General features: G+C 41.3%; 1 protein-coding gene across 14 annotated transcripts in view; it reads left to right on the top strand.

Moving 5' to 3' along the window:
* The window catches only part of PBRM1 (polybromo 1), a 131,163-nt gene that overhangs the window by 67,525 nt on the left and 38,602 nt on the right, over positions 1-25,036 (top strand). For all 14 annotated transcript variants that reach the window (XM_070390714.1, XM_070390725.1, XM_070390726.1 and 11 more), the window contains 4 exons: positions 8,612-8,823; positions 20,509-20,694; positions 21,995-22,152; positions 22,776-23,039. In XM_070390714.1, coding sequence (XP_070246815.1) covers positions 8,612-8,823; positions 20,509-20,694; positions 21,995-22,152; positions 22,776-23,039 — 820 coding nt within the window. The remainder of the gene's footprint in view (positions 1-8,611; positions 8,824-20,508; positions 20,695-21,994; positions 22,153-22,775; positions 23,040-25,036) is intronic.

Raw genomic sequence — 25,036 nt, 5'->3', positions numbered from 1 at the left:
TGTGAAGCTTCTTATTTCCCCTTCAATTTTGAATGATAGCCTTGCTGGATAGAGTATTCTTGGATTCAGTCCTTTGCTTTGCATCACTTTGTAAATTTCCGTCCATTCTTTTCTGGCCTGATGTGTTTCTGTTGAGAAATCGTTTGATAATCTGATGGGGGATCCTTTGTAGGTAATTCTCTGTTTCTCTCTTGCAGCCTTTAAGATTCTCTCTTTGTCTTGTACATTTGCCATCGTTATTATGACGTGTCTTGGTGTTGGTCTTTTGGGGTTCATCTTGCCTGGGACTCTCTGTACTTGTGTAACTTTTTTCTTCCCCATATCTGGGAAGTTTTCTGTCATTATTTCTTCAAATAGATTTCCTAATCCTTGCTGCTCTTCTTGTCCTTCTTGCAGCCCTATTATGCGTATGTTACTTCGTTTCATGTTGTCCCGAAGCTCCCTTAGGCTCTCCTCCTGTTTTTTAATTTTTTTCTCCAGTTGCTGTTCAGATTGAGCTTGTTTCTCTGCCTTATCTTCTAACTCACTAATTCGGTCTTCTGCTTCTTCTAGTCTGCTGTTGAAACTTTCCATGGTGTTTTTGATTGTAGCTGTATCACTTTTCATTTCTTCCTGATTCTTGCATAGGTTGTTGATTTTCTCATCCATCCGGTGAATGAATTGTACAACCATTATTCTGAATTCTTTTTCTGTCATGTTGCACGCTTCAACTTCATTAATTTCCTTTCTTGGTGATTCCTCATTATCTTTCCTATGGGTGTTGTGTCGTCTCTTCATTCTGATTATCTCCTGATGGTTCAAAGGTCGAGTTGCGTGGGCCTGGGCCGTGTGCAGTGGGAGGCTCCCACCACCCTAGTGTCACTGAAGAGCTCTGACACTAAGATGTGTGGTTGTTGTTGGTTGGTGGGAACCAGGCTCGCTCTGTGTCAGTGTTGCCAACACTCAATGTGGCCTCGCACGTGCCCTTAGAATTAGGGACCCTGGCTGCACTGTGCTGAAATAGAGGCCCCCTGGAGCGTGTTGAAAACCAGAGCAGAGCCCCCTAGCTTGCGCCAGGAGTCAGAGTTCCCCAAGAGTCCAGTATCAGAGTCTCTGTTGCTTCGCGTGACCTCACCTTGAGAATCAGGGTCCCTGTGTGCCCTTGCACCAGGAATTGGATTCACTGGCTCTTAGTATGAATGCACAGGAAATCAGGATCTCAGGCGCAGGTGATAAGAAACACAGTCAAGTCACTGGTGCTTGGTGCTGCCTCCTGCCCTGAGAAACAGGGTCCCTGGGCCTGTGCTAGGCGGACAAACTCCCATTCGCGCGATTGCTCCCAGCCCAGGGCTCCGATGCCAGCAGTGCGCGCAGGATCCAAGGTACATGCTTTTAATTGGAATTGAACCTGGGACCCTTCAGTCCATGGACTGACACTCTATCCATTGAGCCGAACCAGTTTGGGTCACAAAATATTTTTTTAAAGGATAAAGTTTATAATTAGAAATAGTTGTATGGTTTTCTTTTGAAGTTTTATTTCAATTCAAGCATACTTTAAGTAAGTTAAAATTGTTCTAAGGTATTGATCTGAGATTAAACTGATTTAAATTTGGTCACCATTTCAAGTACCTAAAAGGACTCTTTTTTCTTCTTGATCCTCACCAGAGGATATTTTTCCATTGACTTTTAGAAAGAGGGAAAGACAAAAATATCATTGTGAGAGAAACATTGATTGGTTGCCTCCTGCACGAGCCCTGACCAGGGCCCAGGCCGGGAAGGAACCTGCAACTGAGGTAGATGCTATTGACTGGAATCAAACCCAGGACCCTTTGGTCTGCAGGCCAACACTCTGTCCACTGAGCCAAACTGTCCAGGGCAGGACTTTTTTTTTTTAATCTCAGATTTCTCCCTTTAAGTGCCTTCTGCTGACATTAAATGTTCTAAAACAGTGGTCAGCAAACTGCGGCTTGTGAGCCACATGCGGCTCTTTGGCCCCTTGAGTGTGGCTCTTCCACAAAATACCACGTACAGGCGCGCATGTACAGTGCGATTGAAACTTCGTGGCCCATGCACAGAAGTCGGTATTTTGTGGAAGAGCCACACTCAAGGGGCCAAAGAGCCGCATGTGGCTCGCGAGCGGCAGTTTGCCGACCACTGTTCTAAAAGAAGCAATCAAATTTAAATTTCCATCAAGCTTAAATTCCTTTTTAATTTTGATTTGTCATACATTTTTGCCACACAACAATAGTATGCTCGACAGTTAAAACAATTTCAGTTCAGCAATTACAGTGTGTCTTCTTTATGCTCTTGGAGTCACTTGGAGGAATATAAAAAGTTAAAGATACAGACTCTCCCTTCTTAGAGCTTGCAGTCTATCATACTGAGAATTAGACTTTTAGGCAGTTGGGATGGGTAATTCCATCTGCGGAGTCTGTGAAGCCTGCATTTTTTTGGATCTTGAAAGAAAAATTAATAGTAATGTTTGCTATTCCTGTTTAGCACCTGTTCTTCGTAAATCACCATGGTAATAAGCACGTTATGTAAATCTATAAATTCTAGATAATCTAGAATAGCCATTCTAGGTAGGTGATAATCTTCCTAGTTTGCATGTGAAATAGAAATTCACAGCCTGGCCCATGTGGTTCAGTGGTTGAGCGTCGACTCATGAACCAAGAGGTCACCAGTTTGATTCTTGGGTCCGGGCACATACTCAGATTGCGGGCAGCCAATTGATGTTTCTATCTCTCCATCCCTCTCCATTCCTTTCTCTCTAAAATCAATAAAAACATTTTTTTTTAAAAGAAGTGCACAGAGAGAAGTTGCCCAAAGCCACATAACTAGTAAGTGTGGTGGCTTGTTTTGTTACCCATTGGAGAGGGATAGGACTGAGACAGTCCCCGAGTCACCAGTCATGGAGCACAGCCATGGATGATAAGGCTTGAGCAGTTCTATGCTCTAGGAACTTGAAGTCTGACGATTGTGATAGGACCTATGCTTAGGGAAAAATAATTCCAGGCATGAGACAACATATAACAAATTGATATTTAGTAAAGATGATGAAGTAAGGAACTTTGCACTAGAGTTCTAAAAAGGCTTGAGGCATCAGGAAAAATGGAAGCATGGGTGGGATTCTTTTATGACAAATGGTATGAGTAATGGCATAGGATTAGGAAAGGAATATGGTGTGTTCAAGGAACAGGTGGAGTTGAGTTCAGATTGGAGAAGCCCTGGAGTGACCCATTTAGGAAATGGTCCTTATTCTTCCATAGAGGAAATAGAAATAAAGAGAAAGACCAAGGTTGGGGTGAGGGGTGTGTGTGTGTGTGTGTGTGTGTGTGTGTGTGTGTGTGTGTGTGTGTATGCACTTTGCAATCAAATCTGCGTTTGTCAATTATTTTTATTCAACAAATGTTTATTGAGTGGCCATCAGTTATGAGCATTATCTGAATGCATGGGATACACCAGTGGACAAAACAGACAAACCCTGCTTTCATGGAGTTTAGACTTCTGACTTCTGTTCTTGTTCTCAAATAGTCTGTAAGTCTAAAGTCACTCTCCACCACATCCCTATTAAAACTTGCTGTTAAGCCCTGGCCGGTTTGGCTCAGTGGATAGAGCATCGGCCTGCAGACTGAAGGGTCCCAGGTTCGATTCCGGCCAAGGGCATGTACCTTGGTTGCGGACACATCCCCCCAGTAGGAGGTTTGCAGGAGGCAGCTGATCCGATGTTTCTCTCTCATCGATGTTTCTAACTCTCTATCCCTCTCCCTTCCTCTCTGTGAAAAATCAATCAAATATATTTTTAAAAAAACAAACGAATAAAAAAAACTTGGTGTTAATTCTGTGAGTCTTTCAAAGTACATTTGTCTCTTGGATTATTAGCAGTTTATTTATCTTATATAGGTAACATGATTATTTTAAGAATCAGATTTGTATCCCAAGGAAATGAGTTTTTTTCATTCTCCTGTTGACATAACTGATGCTTGCTTTTGAAGCCTAGGAGATAGAGTCTAAGGTTTATTTATATAAGATAGCGATCAGTTTTACTCTCATGCCCAGAGCTTTGTTGTAAAACATGAGGAAAGCCCTTCTTATCTTTGTGAATGAATATCGTACTTAAGAAAAACCCATGCTGCCCCGGGGGCTTGGGTTGAGCATCAACCTGTAAACCAGTTTGATTTACCTGGTCACGGTTTGATTCCTGGTCAGGGCATATGCCCAGGTTGCATACTCAAACCCCGGTGGGGGGCTTGCAGGAGGTAGCCAATCAGTGATTCTCATGATTGATGTTTCTATCTCTCCTCCCTTCCTCTCTGAAATAAATATATCTACACTAATAAAAGAGAAACATGGTAATTAGCTACCCTTCCCATTGGCTAATCAGCATATCCTTATGCAAATTAACTGTCAGCCAAGATGGCGGCCTGCAGCCATGCACTGAAGCGAGCAGGGAGGCTTGCTTGCTTCAGTGACTGCAGACTCCAACGTTCCCCGCCTAACTTGCCGGCCTCTCAGCTGCAACTCTAAGCAACTATGTACTATGTTGCAAATAAGAAGCTAAACAAAACCCCAGAAACCAGCCGGACTGAAAGCCAGCCGGACCGCAACATTGTATCGATGTTTTCAGCATCGAGGCCTCAAAGCTAAAGCTGGCCCAGAATAAAAAAAAGAAAAGAAAACAAGGAGCGGTTGGGAGCTTGTCACTTGCCAGCCGGAAAACAGCCCTCAGCCTCTCACCCAGACTGGCCAGGCACCCCAGTGGGGACCCCCACCCTGATCCAGGATACCCTTCAGGGCAAACCAGCCGGCCTCCACCCATGCACCAGGCCTCTATTCTATATAGTAAAAGGGTAATATGCCTCCCGGCACCGGGATCAGCGTGACGGGGGCAGTGCCCAAACCCCCTGATCGCCCTGCGGCTCTGTGAGTGACAGGGGGCGGGGCCACAACCTCCCTATCCACCCTGCTCTGTTCCTGACAGGGGAAGGCGCCCCAACCCCCTGATCAGCCCTGCCCTGTGTCTGATAGGGAGGAGCTCCCCAACCCCCTGATTGCCCTGCAGCTCTGTGTTTGACAGGGTGCAGCGCGCCAACCCCCTGATCAGCCCTGCTCTGTGTGTGACAGGGTGCGGCGCCCCAACCCCCAACCCCCCACGGGCCCTCCTCTGTTTGTGACAGGGTAGAGCCATAACCTCTCCATCGGCCCTGCCCTGAGTGTGACAGTGGCGGTGCCCCCACCCCCTGATCGGCCCTGCTCTGTGGGTGATAGAGGGTGGCGCCCCAACCCCCCTCCACGGGCCTTGCTCTGTGTGTGACAGGGTAGAGCCATAACCTCCCCATTGGCCCTCCCCTGAGTGTGACAGGGTGCAGTGCCCCAACCCCCTGATCCGCCCTGCTCTGTGTGTGACGGGGCGGTGCCCCTACTCCCCTATCAGCCCTACTCTGTGAGTGATGAGGCAGCGCCCCAACCCCCTGATCGGCCCTGCTCTGTGTGTGACAGGTTACGGAGCCCCAACCCCCGTGATGGGCCCTGCTCTGTGAGTGACGGGGCAGCGCCCCAACCCCCTGATCGGCCCTGCTCTGTGAGTGACGGGGCAGCGCCCCAACCCCTTGATTGGCCGTGCTCTGTGAGTGACAGGGGGCAGTGCCCCAACCCTCTGATCGGCCCTGCTCTGTGCGTGACAGGGGGTGGCGCCGCAACCTCCCCATCGACCCTGCCTTGAGTGTGACAGGGGGCGATGCCCCAACCCCCCAATCGGCCCTACCCTGAGCATGACTGAGGGTGGCATCGCAACCTCCCGATCCGCCCTGCTCTGTGCATGACGGGGCGGCGCCCCAACTCCCCAATCGGCCCTGCTCTGAGCCTGACCAGGGGCTGCACCTAGGGATTGGACGTGCCCTCTGCCACCTGGGAGCAGGCCTAAGCCAGCAGGTCATTCTCTCCCAAGGGGTCCCAGACTGTGAGAGGGCACAGGCCAGGCTGGGGGACCCTCCTCCTCACCACCACCCCCCCCCCCCGCCCCCCGAGTGCACAAATTTTTGTGCACCCTGGCCTCTAGTATATATAACACCTATGCTGGGGTGAGTGGAGGTGGAAAAGGGTATACGGTGGATAAATGGTGATAGAAACAAAATAAAATGGGAGGGGAGGGAATAACCCATGCTGCTGAGATGGAGATGTATCATCAGTTTAGTGAATGATGATAAACCATGGCGTTATTTACTATATCGCCAGTCATGAAGATAGATGTTCCAGAAATATTAAGTTCATGAATTTAATGAAGTCCATATGCAGTAGATTTTTATGTTCACACTTCTTCACACTTATCTTTATCCACCACTGTTCCCAACATCATCTAGGACTTCATACCCTGAAGTAGAAGGGATCTGAACAGTGAGGCATAGAAAAGTGCACTCGGGTGACAGTAGTTTGTCTATCAGCAGTATTCAGTAATAGCACAGTGCTGACTCCTGCCAGTTGGCCTCTAGCTTTCCTAATCTGCTGGCAGTAGTCCAGGATTAAGTCTTCTGACTCCATTGCAGGTAAGGGGACAAGGACAAGGGAAGCACTAAGAGCCTCCTAAATCTGAATTCTTCTACTGAATGTCTGACGTATCTGTAAGGATTACCCACCAATTATGTGTAATAAGAGTTATTTCTTTTTCCATCTTGAGATTTTGGTCTTGCACATTCAGGGAATACCTAGCCTCTTAGATTAATAGATTCTTTATATTATTTTGTTTAAATAAAACAGAAAGGATATGTCCGATGTTTAAAGGCTCTGTAAGGAAACATCCGGCCCTAGTCAGTTTGGCTCAGTGGATAGACTATTGGCCTGCTTACTGAAGGATCTCAGGTTTGATTCTGGTCAAGGGCACATACCTGGGTTGCAGGCTCAATCCCCGGCCCTCGTCAGGGCTCGTGCAGGAGGCAGCCAATCGAGTCTCTCTCTCACATCAATGTTTCTGTCTGTCTCTCCCCCTCCCTTCCACTCTCTCTAAAAAATCAATGGAAAAATATCCTCGGATGAGGATTAACATCAAAAAGGAATATCCATTACTAAACCACATGACATGATGGAATTGTAAATTTGCCCCTTTTTTCATTGTGACATTGATTACCAAAAGTGTTTTAATTTTATTTTTAAAATTGTAAACTATTATAAAATGATTTTTAATTTCTAGTGAACAGTCTTCAGATATTTCTATTCAGAAAACAGGCATCAAAATAGTTTTATAGGAGTTTCTTTTGTTGGCCAGTTTTATTCTTATTGCTTTCCTACAAATATTAGCATTTCTAAAACCTGCAAAGAGTTATAAAACCTTTCTGGAAACATCCATTTTGGTTGTTATTGGCAATATTTTTAGATTTTTTTGCATTTTCATCTTTTATGATGAAGAGAAGCATTTGGGGGGTCGGGGGGTCCTTTGCTAAAGGCTGGTGCTCTGATAGTGGGTGTCAGCAGGCCACACTCCCCTGACCAGAAAGACTGTCTGTAAAACTGCTGCTAAGATTTTGTCTGTGGTTACCTTTGTGAATACTTTTTTCAGATTCTGGTATTCTTACTTAATATAGTTATACTAGAGGCCTGGTGCACGAATTTGTGCACAGGTGGGGTCTGGCCAGCTCACCCTGATGGGGGCCCATTGGGCAGTGGGGAGGGGCCACGGGCAGTTGGTTGGCCGGCCTCGCCCCCAGTTGTGGTGTTGGGGGCCGGTCAAGGTCCAGGCCAGCCAGGGAGGGGGCCGATCAGGGCCTGGATCAGGCTGGTTGGCTGCCGCCGTGCACGTCATAGCCACCAGTCCTTCTCGTCGTTCTGCCGTTTCCATCGCTGGGCTTTTATATATGTAGATTTAAGCCTTCCTCAGACCACAGTGAATTGAGATAGTAGTAAAATGTCTACCAGTACAAATTCTGAACTTATTTTCCCTAGCCCTCTCATTTAAAGACTTTTAAAAGTTTTCAATATGACATCATTTTTTCCATCTCTCATTGTGTTGCCTCTGATGGTTCCCAAGAATTATGTGGTTATTTCTGGGAAATTAAAATGAACATTGATCTTTAACTATTAAAGGATCCCGCATGACTTTACAGTTTAGGCCAAATATTCTCTGAGTCCTGCCAGCCTAAGCAACCATGATAATACAAATCCAAAGAGAAGAAAAGAGACATTGCCTAAATCTTTTGTTAACACTTTATGTAATGCGTTGGTTCCTCAATTAAGAGAAAGTAAAAATTAATCCAAAGATTAGATGCAAGTCAGTGTTGTGCATGATATAGAACCTTAGTATAGTTTTTTATTTTGGCAGCCTCCTGTTGCCAAAATCAACTGGTGATATGCCATGTTTCCCCTCTACCCCAAAACTGTACGAGGCCTTTCCTTTTACATGAGCTGTGCAAGGAGCAAGCCTTCATGAAAAGGAAACTGGTGGGCATGAGGCTTACCAAGGAAAAATGACTTATCAGATTCTGTTCTAACGAATTTTAAGGAGATAACCTTCTTAGAACTGTGCAGAAGTACCATTATATCAATTATTGACATTAAAGAAGCATTCAGTAGAATTTAATATGTAATTGGGGTGTTTAAAAGAAGCAGCTTGTTGTGTCAATAGATATTCTTGATGTTGTTATAGGACAGATTCTGAAATATATGAAGATGCGGTAGAGCTTCAGCAGTTTTTCATTAAAATTCGTGATGAACTCTGCAAAAATGGAGAGATTCTTCTTTCACCGGCACTCAGCTATACTACAAAACATTTGCATAATGATGTGGAGAAAGAGAAAAAGGAAAAATTACCGAAGGAAATAGAGGAAGATAAACTAAAACGAGAAGAAGAAAAAAGAGGTTAGTTTCTTTTCATTTTATTAAATATCAAGAAATATACTTTTTTCTAGCTTGCCTTATAATTAGCTGTGGAGTAGAGTCCTGTTTGAATAAATGAAGACTCAGGGTGTTAACACTTTCAAAATAGACATGGTAAGATAGAAATTTCTTTTTTTTTAATATATTTTATTGATTTTTTACAGAGAGGAAGGGAAAGGGATAGAGAGTTAGAAACATCAATGAGAGAGAAGCATCGATCAGCTGCCTCCTGCACACCCCCTACTGGGGATGTGCCCGCAACCAAGGTACATGCCCTTGACCGGAATCGAACCTGGGACCCCTCAGTCCCCAGGCCGACGCTCTATCCAGTGAGCCAAACCAGCCAGGGCAGATGGAAATGTTTTTATCAATATCGATTTGGTCATCAGACAGGAAAAAGATTGGAAGTTACATGTGACACAGCTATTACCCTGATATTTCAGGAGCATAGTCAATTAATTCACAAGTGTGGGAGATTTTTACTATTCGTAGATAAAAACCTAAGGGGCCCAGCTAGGGCTAGAAAGCATTTTCAGCTTTGTAGCCCCATTATTCAGCAATATGGGTCTTCTCCTACAGACTCTAGGCCAGATAAATAGAGGGTATTTTGATTGAACTTGGTAACTAGAAGAAATTTTTTTAAATTTTAATTGTATCAACCTAAAATACTACTTCGAGTCACTTGTTATAAGTTAGAAATATTTTGACAGTGCGAACTTTTTATTAGAAATTTTTTCATTGCTGGTAAAGTTCAAGTTCACATAGGTACCTAGAATATATGACTTTCTAAGAGTTATACTATTTAGCATAGAATTTTTAGGCAAAAAAATAAATTAAGTTGATTTAAACAAATTTTTATAAACAACGGCATATGCAAAAAAGAAGAGAAAGGAACCTGGTTGGTGAGAATAATAATTTTACCAGCATAGGGCTAACTGCAAAATCCAGCAGCTTTGCTGTCAGAGGGGATGTACTCATTTAGGATGGCAATTGGCGAGTCGGGGGGTGGGTGGTGAGGAGGGTCTCTGTTTTTGTCAGCGAAAAGTGACAGGTGCAAAAATGAATGGGGTAAACCTGCAGTTTTACTAGTCCGACATGACAATGGGGTTGAGGAATATCCAAAAAATTAGCTGTAGAAGGGATGAGATAAGTTCTCCACACAGGCTTAGATAATTGGAAAACGATGCATGTGCAAGGGAAATATGAGAACTGGATGAAAAGCAAAATGCAAGTGATACTTGAAAGTTGGCTACAACTTTGAATGCATTCCCCAAGCCACACTTGTCATAAAGATATATAAGACATATTAGACTGAATACAGATAAATCATTAGAGGTTGAATCCTTACAGGTTTGAGGTACTTTAGTACAATCACCACCTAAATCATTCATTGATTGTTAGCTGTGCAGACTTAGGAGCAGCCCTTCATGTCATGTGTCTTATTATACTTACACTAGGAGTCTCAGAGGAGAGGAGAGAAAGAAGTGGGGAGAAAAGTATTTGAATACATAATGGCTGAAAATGTCTCAAATTTGATGTAAACATTAACCTACAGTTCCAAGAATACCAAGTAAGAACACACAAAGAGAACCACATCCAGATATATCATAATCAAACTGCTGAAAGGAAAAATCTTGAAAGGAGCAAAACAAATCATCGTGTAAAAAATAATAAATAATATGGTAATGGCTCATAAGCAATGGTAGAGGGCAGAAAGCAGTGGAATGATACTCAAAGTACTGAAAGGGAAAAAAACTGAACCAAGAAATTTATATCCAGCAAAACTATTCTTCAGAAATGAAGCTGCAATAAGACATTCCCAGATAAACAAAAACTGAGAGAATCCACTGCTGGCAGATCTTCCCTATCAGAAATAATAAAGGAGGAGCTTTGGGCCAAAAGAAAATGATACCAGGTGATAACTAGAATCCATAAGAAGTACTGAGGAGTATTGGAAATGCTAAATAAATATGTGGGTAAATATAAAAGACCATGTTTGCAATTTTTCTACTTATTTTATTTTTAAAATATTAGGTTGTTTAAAGGAATTATTATAATACTATTGCTATGTTTATAACATTTATAGAATTATAGCAGATCGTCAAATACAAATTTTGTTCAATATTATTTCATTATAATGTTGATGAGATGAAGTAAAAACTTAACTCTTGTTTATATCAATTAGCCTATAGTGAAAATTTGTTATGCATCATTTTGTTGTTAATCCTCACCTGAGAATATTTTTCCGTTGATTTTTAGGGAGAGTGGAAGAGAGAGGGAAAGACAGAGAGAAACATTGATGTGAGGGAAACACATCGATTGGTTGCCTCCTGCATGAGCCCCAACCAGGGCCCCGGGCCGGGGAGGAGCCTGCAACCAAGGTACGTGCACTTGACCGGAATCGAACCCGGGACCCTTTGGTCCACAGGCTGATGCTCTATCCACTGAGCCAAACCAGCTAGGGCTGTTATGCATCATTTTGCTTAAAGTTGATATCAATTGCTAAGTGAAGACTTAATGTATATGACAGTAACAGCACAAAAAAAACTGAGCTATATTGGATCAAAGTTGCATTATTTAATGAAATTAAGCCAGTATTAACTTGAAGTAGATGGTGATAAATTAAAGATGCATATTGTAATGCTACTTGAAAAAATTACCAAAAGAAGTTAACACAGGAATTAAAAATGATACTCCAAAAATGTTTGCTTAATACAAATGAAAGCAGTAAAGGAGGAAAAGAGGAACAATAAAACATATTAAAACAAAAAGCAGAATGGCGGGCATGAATTCAGTCATATCAATAATTACCTTACACATTGTGAATAGGCTAACCATGCTAATCATAATGCATAGATTATCAGACTGAATTTAAAAAGTGAATCAACTATATACTGTCTATAAGAGAATCATTTTAGCCCAGCCAGTGTGGCTCAGAGGTTGCACCAACCTGTGAGCCAGAAGGTCCCTGTTCGATTCCCAGTCAGGGCACATGCCCAGGTTTCAGGTTCGTTCCCCAGTAGGGGACATGCAGGAGGCAGCCCATCAATGATTCTTTCTCATCATTGATGTTGCTATCTCTTTCTCCCTCTCCCTTCCTCTCTGAAATCAATAAAAATATTATTTTACAAAAAAGAATAATTTTAGATTCAAAGGGATAAATAGGTTGAAAGGAAAAGGAGGGGGAAAATATACCATGAAAAATAGTAACCATAGTGAATTGAAGTGGCTATGTTAATATCAGACAAATAGACTTTAAGAGGAAAAATATTACTAGAGATTAAGAGGAATATTTTCTAATGTTAAAAGGATCAAGACTATGGGAATATACAATATTAATAAATATATATACATTTAACAGTGGATCCTAAAAAGGCATGATGCAAAAGTGACATACTTGAAAAGAGAAATAGTTCAACAATTATAGTCTCAGTACTCCTTTATCAGCAATTAATAGACCAACTAGACCAAAAATCAGCAATAATATAGAATATTGAATAACATTGTTATAGACTGAATGTTTGTGTTCAGCCCCAACACCCACCCCCCCCCCCACACACACAAAAAAAAAAATTCATGTTATAGCCTAATCCCCAGTGTTAAATTATTTGGAGATGTGGGAGGTAATTAGGTTTGCATGTAGTCACCATGATGGGATTAGTGCTAGTATAAGGGGATAAAAAGGAAGAGACAGCTGTCTATGAACCAGAAAGTGAGTTCTTACCAGATACCAAATCTACTGGCACCTTGACTTTAGACTTCCCAACCTCCAGATCTGTGAGAAATGAATGTTTGTTGTTTCAGTCACTCAGTATATGGTGGATTTTTTTATAGCAGTCTGAGCTAAGACAAGGACTATTAACCAGCTAGACCTAATTGACATGTGTAAAATACTATATTCAATGATTGTAGTATACACATTCTTGTCGAGCAGCATAGACCGTTATTTAGGATACACCATATGCTAGGTCATAAAAACAAAGTTTCAGAAAATATAAAAAGATTGAAATCACATGAAGTTTGTTCTCTAGAAACAGTGGGATTAGATTAGAAATCAGCAACAGAAAAAAATCTGGAAAATCCCCAAATATTTGGAAATTAGGCAGTACCTTTCTAAGCCATGGATCAAAGAAGATATCACAAGGCAATTTTAAAAATCTTGAACTGAATGAAAATGAGAACACTAAAATGTATGGGTTATAGCTAAAGCAGTTCTTAGTAGAGTTTATAGCTGTAAGTACATATATTAGATACAAATCTAATAAAAATACAAAATCTGTTTCCACCTCAAGAAGTTAGAAAACAAAGAGCAAATCAAACATGAAATAGAGAAAAGAATGAAGATCAAAATGGAAATCAGTGAAAGAGGAAACAGAAAATGCCGATGCTATAGGGGGTATGAAGTTTGGGACCACCATGTTATTTCTACTGACAAAGTTTTAGATAGAATTTTTTTATTTAGTTGGCACTTTTCCTGGCAATACAAAATTAACCCCGTGCTGAACAGTCCTCAGTATATTTGTGTTTCTGTGTCTGAACATTGCTGACCAGTCACAAGTTAACCAAGTGTCTTTTTCTCAACTTGTCAGTCTGTATTTCCAGAGACATGAGGAGCAATACCTCTAATTCTTTCCATCCTTTTATTATGGCAAAAGTTTTTAAAAAGATGTGTCACGGCAGAGAAGAACGTTTGAATGATTTATATGCAGACACTTTGTTTGGCCAGGTGACTTTGGAAGATAGTACTTTGTCGGAAGATAGTAATGAGTCTGACATTAGACCATCACAAAGGCAAAAGAGAAATGTGATGCTTAGTACCTGAACGTGAAAGTGATTCTAAAGAAAAATGGGCAGAAAAAGACATTTTACCAGCCTTGGAGGATTATACAAATATTTCAAGTGTAACTGTTAAATTTGAAGACCTACAAAGTATAAGTGACGTAACCAATTTATTTTTTGATAAGGATTTTTTTCTATTTCATTATTTCTCAAACCAATTTATACCATTATCAAATGGGAAAATACCACAAAACCTCTGCTACAACTTCACCATGGAATGACATTACTTATATGGACATAAAGATGTTTCTTGGTTTAATTATATTGATGGGACTAACGAAGAAGCTAGAATGGAGAGATTACTGGCCAACCGATCCTTTACTTAAATCACCCATATTTCCAAAAAATGGTGACTGGAAAGAGGTTCGAGCAACTATTTACATTCTTCCATCTAAACAATAATTCACAAACAACATGCACCACAGACCATCTTTACAAAGTCAGACCTCTTTTTGATCACTTTATCTCGAAATTTAAGTCTTTATATATACACCAAACAGCAGTTACCACTCGATGAAGCAATGATTCCATGGAGAGGATGCATCAGATTCAAGACGTACAATCCGACAAAAAAAAAAAAATTTTATGGAATTTTAGTAAGGATGCTTTATGAAAGTGAGAGTGGCTATTTTTGCAACTTTGAAATATATACAGGTGAAAGCAAAAAGTTACAACAGATTCTGTTATCCATCTTACAGCCTTTTCTTGGTTCTTGGCATCATATTTGCCAAGATAATTACTACATCAAGTATCCACAGCTGAACTATTATTGAAGAACAAAACACTGGTCTGTGGAACAATAAGGGAGAACCGTGGGTTGCCAAAACTCCTAAAAGAAAAGTAGCCGTCTGGCTCGAAATAACTGATCAGCAAAATGTTAATGATAGCTACTCCTTAAATTATTCTAACACAGTTTACAGAGTGTAGCCTCTAGGCAAGCATCAACAGCATCATCTGAGAACTTGTCAGAAATGCAGACTCTCGGGTCCCACTCCAGATCTGCCAATTCAGAAACTGAGGGCAGCATCCAGCAGTCTATCTTTTAATAAGTCCTGTAGGTGGTTCTGATGCAAACCTAAGTCTGGGAACCACTGCTGTAAGGCCTTGAATTTAAAGAGCAGAGGGGCAAGAATTTATGGCACCTGCCTTCCTTGGTGGATTAACAATGATATGTGAAGCCATTATTTGATGGTACATTCTAGAGAACGGGTAGTACTAACATTTTAAAGTCTACTGGTCTTTGCCCTAAATTGATCCTTAGCTACCAGGAACTATTTCCAGTGACTTAATAATCTATGAAGACTTATGGACCTTTCCTAGCACTGTACCTATTTCATGTCTAGAGAAAAGGGAGCCCTACTACTTAAACATCCCTATTAATAACTCTGTTTTTTGCACTAACTGAGAGACTATATTTCTCAACAATGTGACTGGAAGTAGGTAAGGAATGTTGCTTTGCCATAGAATGTGAAGTCAGCATTAGAAGGACTGAGTAGGAAAGGCTATAGAAGCAGTGTGCTCTGAGGGTTATTGTAACTAGTTATTTCTAGCCAGAGAAATAACTGTGGTCTGCTTCAGACTGTCCTATGTCAGTTTACTTTATGAATATTAAACAGCTAAACAGCAGAAAGTAGGATAGTGGTTGTATCAGTTTGCCCTCTCTGTCTTTAAGCCATACAGGAAGTTTCTTAATCAGTGACAATATAGATCTCACACATCCTGTTATTGTATTAAATACCAGAACTAAACACTCATACAAGGATAAGTACAAAAAGATAAAGCAGCAATATAGGGCTTTCACTTAAACGTGGCAGATTGTACTCAAATGCTTATTGCAGCTTCTTCCCAAAACACCTCTAAAATGATGGAAAGTGTGTGTGTTTGTTTTTTAAACAAAACAAAAGACATAAACACAGAAGCATTCCCTGCCTACAAAAAAATGTAAAAACACAAAAACAGTGGAAGAGGAGATAATGGCAATTAAAATTTGAAAGCTAGAAAATGGACACTAGCTTCAAAGATAGTATTGGATGAAGACCTTAAGAAGGCCATTTTTTGTCTAGAAATGCACAGGGATTAGAATACCAGGTATTCCTGAAAATACAGGTGCACGTGTACTTAAAACAGAAAAGTCTAAATTTAAAGTTTCTGAACTGCCAGATCATCTCCCAAGCCCTTCCTGTGACCGTTCATCCTAAAAAGTCTAGACTTAGGGACACCAGGATGACCTAAGGGTGAGGTTATAGTTCTGAAGAGAGGGATTGTGAGACCCCCTGGCCCTCTTAATAACTTAACTCCTAGAATGCAGACAGTCAGGCTAACAGTTCTGAGAACAGGAGATTTTTTTTCCCCTTAAGAAATGGACCAGGCAATGGGCAAGAGCTAAAGATAAAAACATCTGGAGGTCCCAAATAAAATCCAGTAGTCAACCAGCCCTATATGTGCATAGAGAGCTTATAATCAGCTTTTTAGCATTTTCCCTTAAAATAGGAACAGGTACTATTTAAATAGGACCAAATATTTAAGGAAAATCTCTCAAATGTAAAATAGAGAACAAAAAAAATGAACTTGGAAGAAACAAAGGGAAATAGAAGGAGAAAATTTAAGGAAAATACAAAACCTATAACATTTAGACCTTGAGAGAGATGACAGGCTACTGCATCTATAAACAAATTATATGATGTGTGAATTATCCTAAATAATAAAAGCCTAATATGCTAAGTGTGCACTCAACCAGTCAGCAGTTCAACCAATCTAAGCTTAATATGCTAATGATATGCTAAGGCTGCTCAACCGCTTACTATGTTGTGCACTGACCACCAGGGGGCAGATGCTCCAACTGGTAGGTTACCTTGCTGCTGGGTCCGGCCAATTGGGACTAAGCGAGATGGGCCAGACACGCCCTGGAGCCCTCCTGTGGTCCCTCCCCTGCTGGCCAACTTCCCACATCCCTCCCAGGCCCCGATTGTGCACCAGTGGGGTCCCTCAGCCTGGCCTGCGCCCTCTCACAATCTGGGACCCCTCAGGGGATGTTAGAGAGCTGGTTTCAGCCTGATCCCACAGGCCAGGCCGAGGGACCCCACTAGTGCACAAATTCGTGCACTGGGCCTCTAGTATCTCAATAAAACTTAAAAACAATGATAGCAGAGAGGGGTATAATATTGATGTTTAATGGTACAATCTTGGAACAAGTAGTAAGCAAATGAGCCATGAAACAGTATGATTAATATAAATAACAATAATGTAATGTGATAAATATCACTACAATGGCAACAATATATAAAAGTAACAAAGAAATACATTGTGCACCTTAAATTTATATACTGTATGTCAAATTTATTCAATTTAAATTTTTTTAGTGGTAGCAGAAAGGAAACATTTAGAGAAGGATTAGAAGATAAAGTTGAAATCTCTGAAGGAATAGAACAACAAATGAAAATAAAGAAAGAAAAAGATAACTAAAAGATCAGCCCAAAAAGCCCAGAATCCAAATAACTCGGGACACAGTTCTGCTAAGTTTTCTGCTGCTATACGTATAACAAGGGTCCCCTTTCCTCCACTTTCCAATAACATTTTCTCTCATTTTTTTCTGAGCCTTCAACTGCCAAATTGTTGTTGTCCATTTTTCTACCAACAGTCTATTCAAGGCAACCTCTGCTTAATTTTCTATCATGCTCTCAAAATTCTTTCCAGTCTCTGCTTGCTACCCAATTCCAAAGTCATTTCCATATTTTTTAGATATTTGTTAGAGTAACATTCCTGTACCATGTATAAAAATCTCATCTAAACATCAAAAGTCTCGAATCTCATTTAAATCCTCTAAATTAGGTGTATGGGTGAGGTTCTCAGTGTGATCCATCCTGGGACACAAATTGTGGACCTGTATAAAAACAACAACAAAGTCCTGTGCTCCTAACACTATAGTCTAAGAGAGACATTCCCATTCAAAAGGGAGAAATGGGAAAAAATTGTTATCAATTCCAAGCAATTTTGAAATCCAAACTTCATTACATTTCAAGGCCTGAAAATAGTCCTCTGCGACTCAATACTCTGCCCTCTGAATCATCCTTTTTCATGAAAGGTAGCATGTGTTTACAGCTGCGTGTTTTATCAGCCTGTTTTCCTGTCTGTACAATTGGGGTGTTGAATAGCACTCTTTCATTTTGTGCTCTTTCTGTTTCCTTTCAGCCCAGTTGACAGTGTTCCTGCTGGCATAAAATTCTCAAGAACTTTGTGAATATGCTCCATATGTTACAGGGATTCATCTGATTGATCAACTACTAGATAATATTTCCCACCAAAATTGGCAAAGCTTTAACAAAAGTATAAGGATCTAGTATACCAATGTTAGAGAGAGAGTGGAGAAATTGACCACTTGTAGCCAAACAGTGAGGGACTTAAATTGGTACAGGCTTGTAGGGGTCAGTTTGGAATATGCGTTAAAAAAAAAATATTTTAAATGTGCCCTGGACTGTGTGCTCAGCGGTTAGAGCGTCAGCCCATGCACTGAAGGATCACGGATTTGCTTCCCAGTCAAGGGCATGTAACTGGGGGTTGCAGGTTTGATCCCAACCCCAGTTAGGGTGCAATCAATTGATGTGTCTCTCATATTGATATTTCTCTCTCTTCCCCCTCCCTCTCCACTAACTCTAAAAATCAATGGAGAAATATCCTTGGGTGAGAATTAAAAGAATTAATAAATAAATATTTAAAGTGATTTTTTCCAGCTGTTCCATTCATGGAAAATTATCCCAAGGAACTAATTAAAGATGTTAGCAGAGCTTTTTTCTAAAAAAGCAAGCAAACCAAAACAACAAAAACTCTATGGTATTTGCAAATAATGGCTTGTACTAGAGTCATTAAAAAGTCTTATTTAACAAAAAAAGAGGCTTGTTGAAAACCATTTAATCTCAGGGGAAATGTTCATGATATATTAAGTGTGTACGTGTAGGGTTTATAGTGCTGTATCTTTATATATAAAAGCCTAAGCGACCATTACAACAGAACAACCAGTCGACCAGTTGCTATGACGCACACTGGCCACCAGGGGGCAGACGCTCAGCGCAGGAGCTGCCCCCTGGTAGTCAGTGAGCTCCCATGGCCACCCTTCCATGGTCCCTCCCCCCAGCCGTCTGGCCCCAATCACCCTGATCGGAACGTCCCACGGCCCCACCCCTGCTGGCCAACCTCCTGCAGCCTCTCCCCCCAGCTGGCTGGCCCCGATTGCCCTAATCAGAACCTCCCACGGCCCCTTCTCCCCTGCCTGCCAACCTCCCACAGCCCTGATTGGGACTGGGCGAGACTCCCTGATCAGCCCCTATTGCTGGCAAGGCTGAGGGACCCCACCTGTGCATGAATTCATGCACTGGGCCTCTAGTATTATATAATATACACTAGAGTCCTGGTGCACAAAATTTGTGCATGGGGGAGGGGGGTCCCCTCAGCCCAGCCTGCACCCCTCGGGATAACCGGCAATCGGACAGCCCTCTCACAATCCTGGACCGCTGACTCCTAACCACCCGCCTGCCTGCCTGATCGCCCCTAACTGCCCCCCCCCCCCTCACTGCCTCTGCGTGCCGGCCTGATCGCCCCTCACTGCCTGTGCATACCAGCCTGATCGCCCTAACTGGCCCCCCGCTCCTGGCCTGGTTGCCCCTAACTGCCTCCGCTGCTGGCCAGGTCGCCCCCAACTGCCCCCTTCCTGCTGGCCTGGTCTCTCCTAACTCTCCCCCCCCCCCCCCCGCCTCCGCCATTCTGGTCACTCCTTACTGCCCCCCCCTGCCGGCCTGGTCACCCCTTACTGCCCCCCTGCCGGCCTGGTTCCCCCTAACTGCCCCCTCCCTGCTGGCCTGGTCGCCCCCAACTGCCCCCCCGCCAGCCTAATCGCCCCCAACTGCCCCCTCTGCTGGCCTGATCACCCCCAACTACCCCCCGCTGGCCTGGTTGCCCCCAACTGCCCCCCCTGCCGGCCTGGTCACCCCTAACAGGCCCCCCCCCCCCCCCCCGCACCGGCCTGGTCGCCCCACGCAGCCTGCTATTCAGTCGTTTGGTCATCTTTCACTAACCTCCCTGCTGGCCTGGTTGTAGGCAGCCATCTTGTGAGGGTTAATTTGCATATTACCTCTTTATTATATAGGATGTTTCATATTTCCTCAATTCTAAGATTCCATTAATCATGCCAAAACTGTAATAACTACTAGAGAAAATAACTTCAGAGGCATTAAGATGAAGGTGGCATTAGATTATTTTTAGGATTACTTGATGTGCAAATGACTTAGTCTTTATATCTTTCTGTATCATCAAGAATGACTACAGTGCCCTAACTGGTTTGCTTAGTGGATAGAACAGTGGCCTGCGGACTGAAAGGTCCCAGGTTCAATTCCAGCCAAAAGCACATGCCCTTATGGGCTTGATCCCCAGTAAGGGGTGTGAAGGAGGCAGCCGATCAATGATTCTCTCTCATTATTGATGTTTCTATCTCTCTTTCCCTCTCTCTGAAATATATATATATATATATATATATATATATATATATATATATATATATATATATATTAAATGACTATATTGAGCATGTATTGTGATAATTTTTATTTTATAGATCCTTTACTTAATGTATTTATTTAAATTAATAATGGCAGTTAGTTATAATTCAAGGAGACAGTTTTGAGTAGAGACTATTGGGAATATGGATGCTATACTATTTGTCTTGAATCTTGCTTTTGAATGTCTAGAAAAGAATTAAATGTATTAATATGTGTTATTTGAATCCTACATCTAATTCCAACATTCCTTTAATGAGAGCCTCTTTTGTTTTTTTTACCTAAGAGGCTGAAAAGAGTGAAGATTCCTCAGGTGCTGCAGGCCTCTCAGGTTTACATCGCACTTACAGCCAGGACTGCAGCTTTAAGAATAGCATGTACCATGTTGGAGATTATGTCTACGTAGAGCCCTCGGAAGCCAGTCTACAACCACATATAGTCTGTATTGAGAGACTGTGGGAAGATTCTGCTGGTAAGTTCATTTTAAATTGAAGGGCACATTTGTGAGATGTGACTCTTTTACTCCTTGGTCCTCAGAGGAGAAAACTGTAATTTAGCCATATTACGTCTTCTAAAAATACTTGTTCTACAATGTATAAAATATAATTAAGCACCCCTTATATGAAAAACATAGGATCTAGCACTATGGAGCAGTGGCGCAGTTGAGACAAAAGAAATGTAACTTTTTGAAATGTAGTTGAGATTATTCATTCAACTGATATTTATTAAAAACACACCATGAGCCAAACTCTGTAGGATAACAGAGATTCAGAAGAACAAAAGGCTAATGTTTTGCCCCTGGCATAACCACCCCAATAAAAATCACAAATAAAAAATTATTACAGAGAGACATGTGCCTTGACTTAAAATTTGATTTCAATAGGCTTCCTAGAACAATTGTCATTAAACTTGAGACATGGAGAATGAATAGGAGTTAGTGAAGCCAAAAGCAGGCAGAAATGTGATCCAGGCATTCCCATTCTTTCATCTGTTCATCATGTAAAATACTTTTATATTCCTGAACCAGAAAGTGTAGCAGCATAGAACAGGTCTCATCACCTTCCTCATTCTTTGTATTAGGTATCTTTTAATATGAGAGAGAAAGTAGCATTTCTAAGCCTTATTTATTACACTTCATTATTTGAAAGTATTATTTCTTCTAAGATAATCGTATTAAGAAATGTGGTCTAAAAAGCACATTGGGCCCTAGCCGGCTTGGTTTAGTGCAGTGGTCGGCAAACTCATTAGTCAACAGAGCCAAATATCAACAGTACAACAATTGAAATTTCTTTTGAGAGCCAAATTTTTTAAACTTAAACTATATAGGTAGGTACATTGTTATTAACTTAATTAGGGTACTCCTAAGGCTTAGGAAGAGCCACACTCAAGGGGCCAAAGAGTCGCATGTCGCTCGCGAGCCACAGTTTGCCAACCACAGGTTTAGTGGATAGAATGTTGGCCTGCAGACTGCAGAATTGCAGGTTCAATTCCAGTCATGCCCTGGTTGTGGGCTGATACCCCATAGGGGGTATGCCATCCTCCATAGGGGATGTGTGATTCCCCCATAGGAGGTGTGCAGGAGACAGCTGATCAACGATTCTTATCATTGATGTTTCTATCTCGTCCTTTCCCTTCTCTCTGAAATAATAAAAATATTTTTTAAAAATAAAAAGCACATTAGTAGATTTAGGCCATGGCAGAATGGATAGATTTACTCATTTTGCAAAGAATATGTGATTTCTGTTCATGGTAATTCTCTCTTTGTTTTTGAGGTGAAAAATGGTTGTATGGCTGTTGGTTTTATCGGCCAAATGAAACATTCCATCTGGCTACACGAAAATTCCTAGAAAAAGAAGTTTTTAAGAGTGACTATTACAATAAAGTTCCCGTTAGTAAAATTCTAGGAAAATGTGTGGTCATGTTTGTCAAGGTAAGAAACTTACTAGTACAAAAAGTATAAATCATTCCATGGAAATAAAATTTATAAACACAACAAATTGATACTTATAAAATTAGCAGCTCTTTTTAAACTGGGAAAAAAAATTTTTCTTTAAGCTGTGTCTATATGGCTATATGTAAAGATTTAGGAAGAAATTAACCTGAACATGATAGTGAAAGACTATTTGCTGCCTACACTATGTAGCTATATGCAATCAGCTTAAATTTTTTTATATTACAAGACTGTTAAGGATAACTTTTTCTGAAAGGTCATTATAACCTGCTAGTGGGGTAATAAGATGTATTTTTTATGTATCTATCTGATGGAGGCACAGGAATCCTGCCCATAGCTTTAACGGACATTACAGCTGTATGAAATACTAATATATTTTCAAAGGGGCAATTGTTAGGCTAAATAAGCTACATGTTATATATTTAATAAAGTCATTCTGAAGCAAGGAAATACTACTAGATCTCGATTCATTTACCATTTGTTGTTAACTGTCCAGAAAGTCTAAACAGTTTAACTTTTGTTTATTTAGTTGGTGTTTATTTTTGTTTTTTTGGTTCATTGGTTTTCAGAAAATTAATTAATTTTATTCTTATATCCCCTAGGAATACTTTAAATTATGCCCAGAAAACTTTCGAGATGAAGATGTTTTTGTCTGTGAATCACGGTATTCTGCCAAAACCAAATCTTTTAAGAAAATTAAATTGTGGACCATGCCCATCAGTTCTGTTAGGTTTGTCCCTCGGGAAGTGCCCTTGCCTGTGGTCCGAGTGGCCTCTGTATTTGCAAATGCAGATAAAGGGGATGATGAAAAGAACGCAGACAACTCAGAAGACAGTCGAACTGAAGACAGTTTTAACTTGGAAAAGGTATGTAGATAATAGCCACACAAAAAAGAATTTTACATTTCAAAATAAACAATATAAAACCTTAATCAAGCCCTGGCCAGTGTGGCTCAGTTGGAGTGTCATCCTGAACACTGAAAGGTTGTGGGTTAGATTCCCATTTCGGACATGTACGAGAGTCAACCAATCCATGTTTCTCTCTCTCCCTTCCTCTCTCTACAATCAGTTAACAACCCTGGCTGGTGTGGCTCAGTTGGTTGGAATGTCTTCCTGTGCACCAGAAGGCCTTGACTTCAATTCCTGGTCAGGAAACATACCTAGGTTTTGGGTTTGATCCTTGGTCTGGATACATGTGGGAGGCAACCGATTGATGTATCTCTCTCACATCAATGTTTCTCACTCTCTCCCTCCCTCCTCCCCTCCCTCCCCTTTTCTCCCTCTTTAAAAAATAAGTAATTTAATTAATTAATTAATTAATTAATTAAAATAAACATCCTCTAGTGAGGTTTAAAAAAAACAAAGTGTGGCTCAGTGGTTGAGAATTGGCCCATGAACCAGGATGTCACGTTCGATTCCCCATCAGGCACATGCCTGGGTTGTAGGCTCTATTCCCAGTAGAGGCATGCAGGAGGCAGCCAATCAATGTTTCTCTCTCATCGATGTTTCTATCTCTCTATCCCTCTCCCTTCCTCTCTCTAAAAGTCTATAAAAATATATTTTTTGCCCTAGCCAGTTTGGCTCAGTGGATAGAGTGTCAAGCCCAAGGATTGAAGGGTCCCAGATTTGATTCTGGTCAAGATAACATACCTTGGTTGCAGGCTCAATCACTGGCCCTAGTCAGGCCATGTGAGGGAGGCAACCAATTGATGTGTCTCTCTCACATCGATGTTTTCTGTCTCTCCCCCTCCCTTCCACTCTCTCTAAAAATCAATGGAGCCCTAGCTGTTTTGGCTCAGTGGATAGAGTGTGCCTGCGGACCAAAGGGTCCCAGGTTCGATTCTGGCTAAGGGCACGTGCCTCAGTTGCAGGCTCCTCCCCGGCCTGGCCCTGGTCAGGGCACATGCAGGAGGCAACCAATTGATGTGTTTCTCACATCGATATTTCTCTCTGTCTTTACCTCTCTCTTCCACTCTCTCTAAAGTTCAATGGAAAAATATCCTCAGTTGAGGATTAAAAAAAAAAATCAGCCCTAGCTGGTTTGGCTCAGTGGATAGAGTGTCAGCCTGTGGACTGAGAGGTCCCGGGTTTGATTCCAGTCAAGGGTACATGCCTGGGTTGTGGGCTGAATCCCTAGTAGGTGGTGTGCAGGTGGCAGCCAATCAATGATTCTCTCTCATCATTGATGTTTCTCTCACTCTCCCTCTCCCTTCCTCTCTGAAATCAATAAAAATATATATATATTTTTTTTAAATCAATGGAAAAATATCCTCAGGGAGGATTAACAGAAATAAAATAAAATCAAAAAAATTTTTTTAAAAACACAATCAGACAGAAAGAAGGGAACTTATAAAGACAGAAATTAATACTTAGACAACAGAATAGTAGAATTTACAAGTAAATCCAAGTGCTAATTCTCTGATAGGTCCAATGAGATAAACTACTAGCCATCCTAATAAAGAAAAAAGAAGGGAATTCTAGATTTCCTTCAAACATTTAAAATGTGGAAGAAATTTAAAGACTTTTCTACATTACTGTTAGTAAATTTGAAAGCCTAAATAAAATGAATAATTTTGTAGGATAAATTACTAGAGTAAAATCAACAAGAGATATATAACACATAAGTGAACAACAACATGAAGAAATTTTTTAAAATGTCAAGAGTATTCAGATCAGATAATTCCATAGGTGGATCCTTTTAACCCTTTAAGCAACCTATAATTATAACTAGAGGCTCAGTGCACAAAATGTAGGGTCCCTAGGCCTGGCCAGCAATCAGGGCTGATCAGATTCCCCGCTTACCTGCCTCCTCTCCCTCCCTGAGCACCCCGCCGCCACCGCTGGTCACCCGCCATGTTCCGCAC

Source organism: Myotis yumanensis, unplaced genomic scaffold (genome assembly GCF_028538775.1).
Source record: "Myotis yumanensis isolate MYYU_CA2020_CCGP unplaced genomic scaffold, mMyoYum1.0.hap1 SCAF_14, whole genome shotgun sequence".
Lineage (NCBI taxonomy): Eukaryota > Metazoa > Chordata > Mammalia > Chiroptera > Vespertilionidae > Myotis > Myotis yumanensis.
Note: the sequence above shows the minus strand (reverse complement) of the source record. Positions and strands in the feature narration are given on the sequence as shown.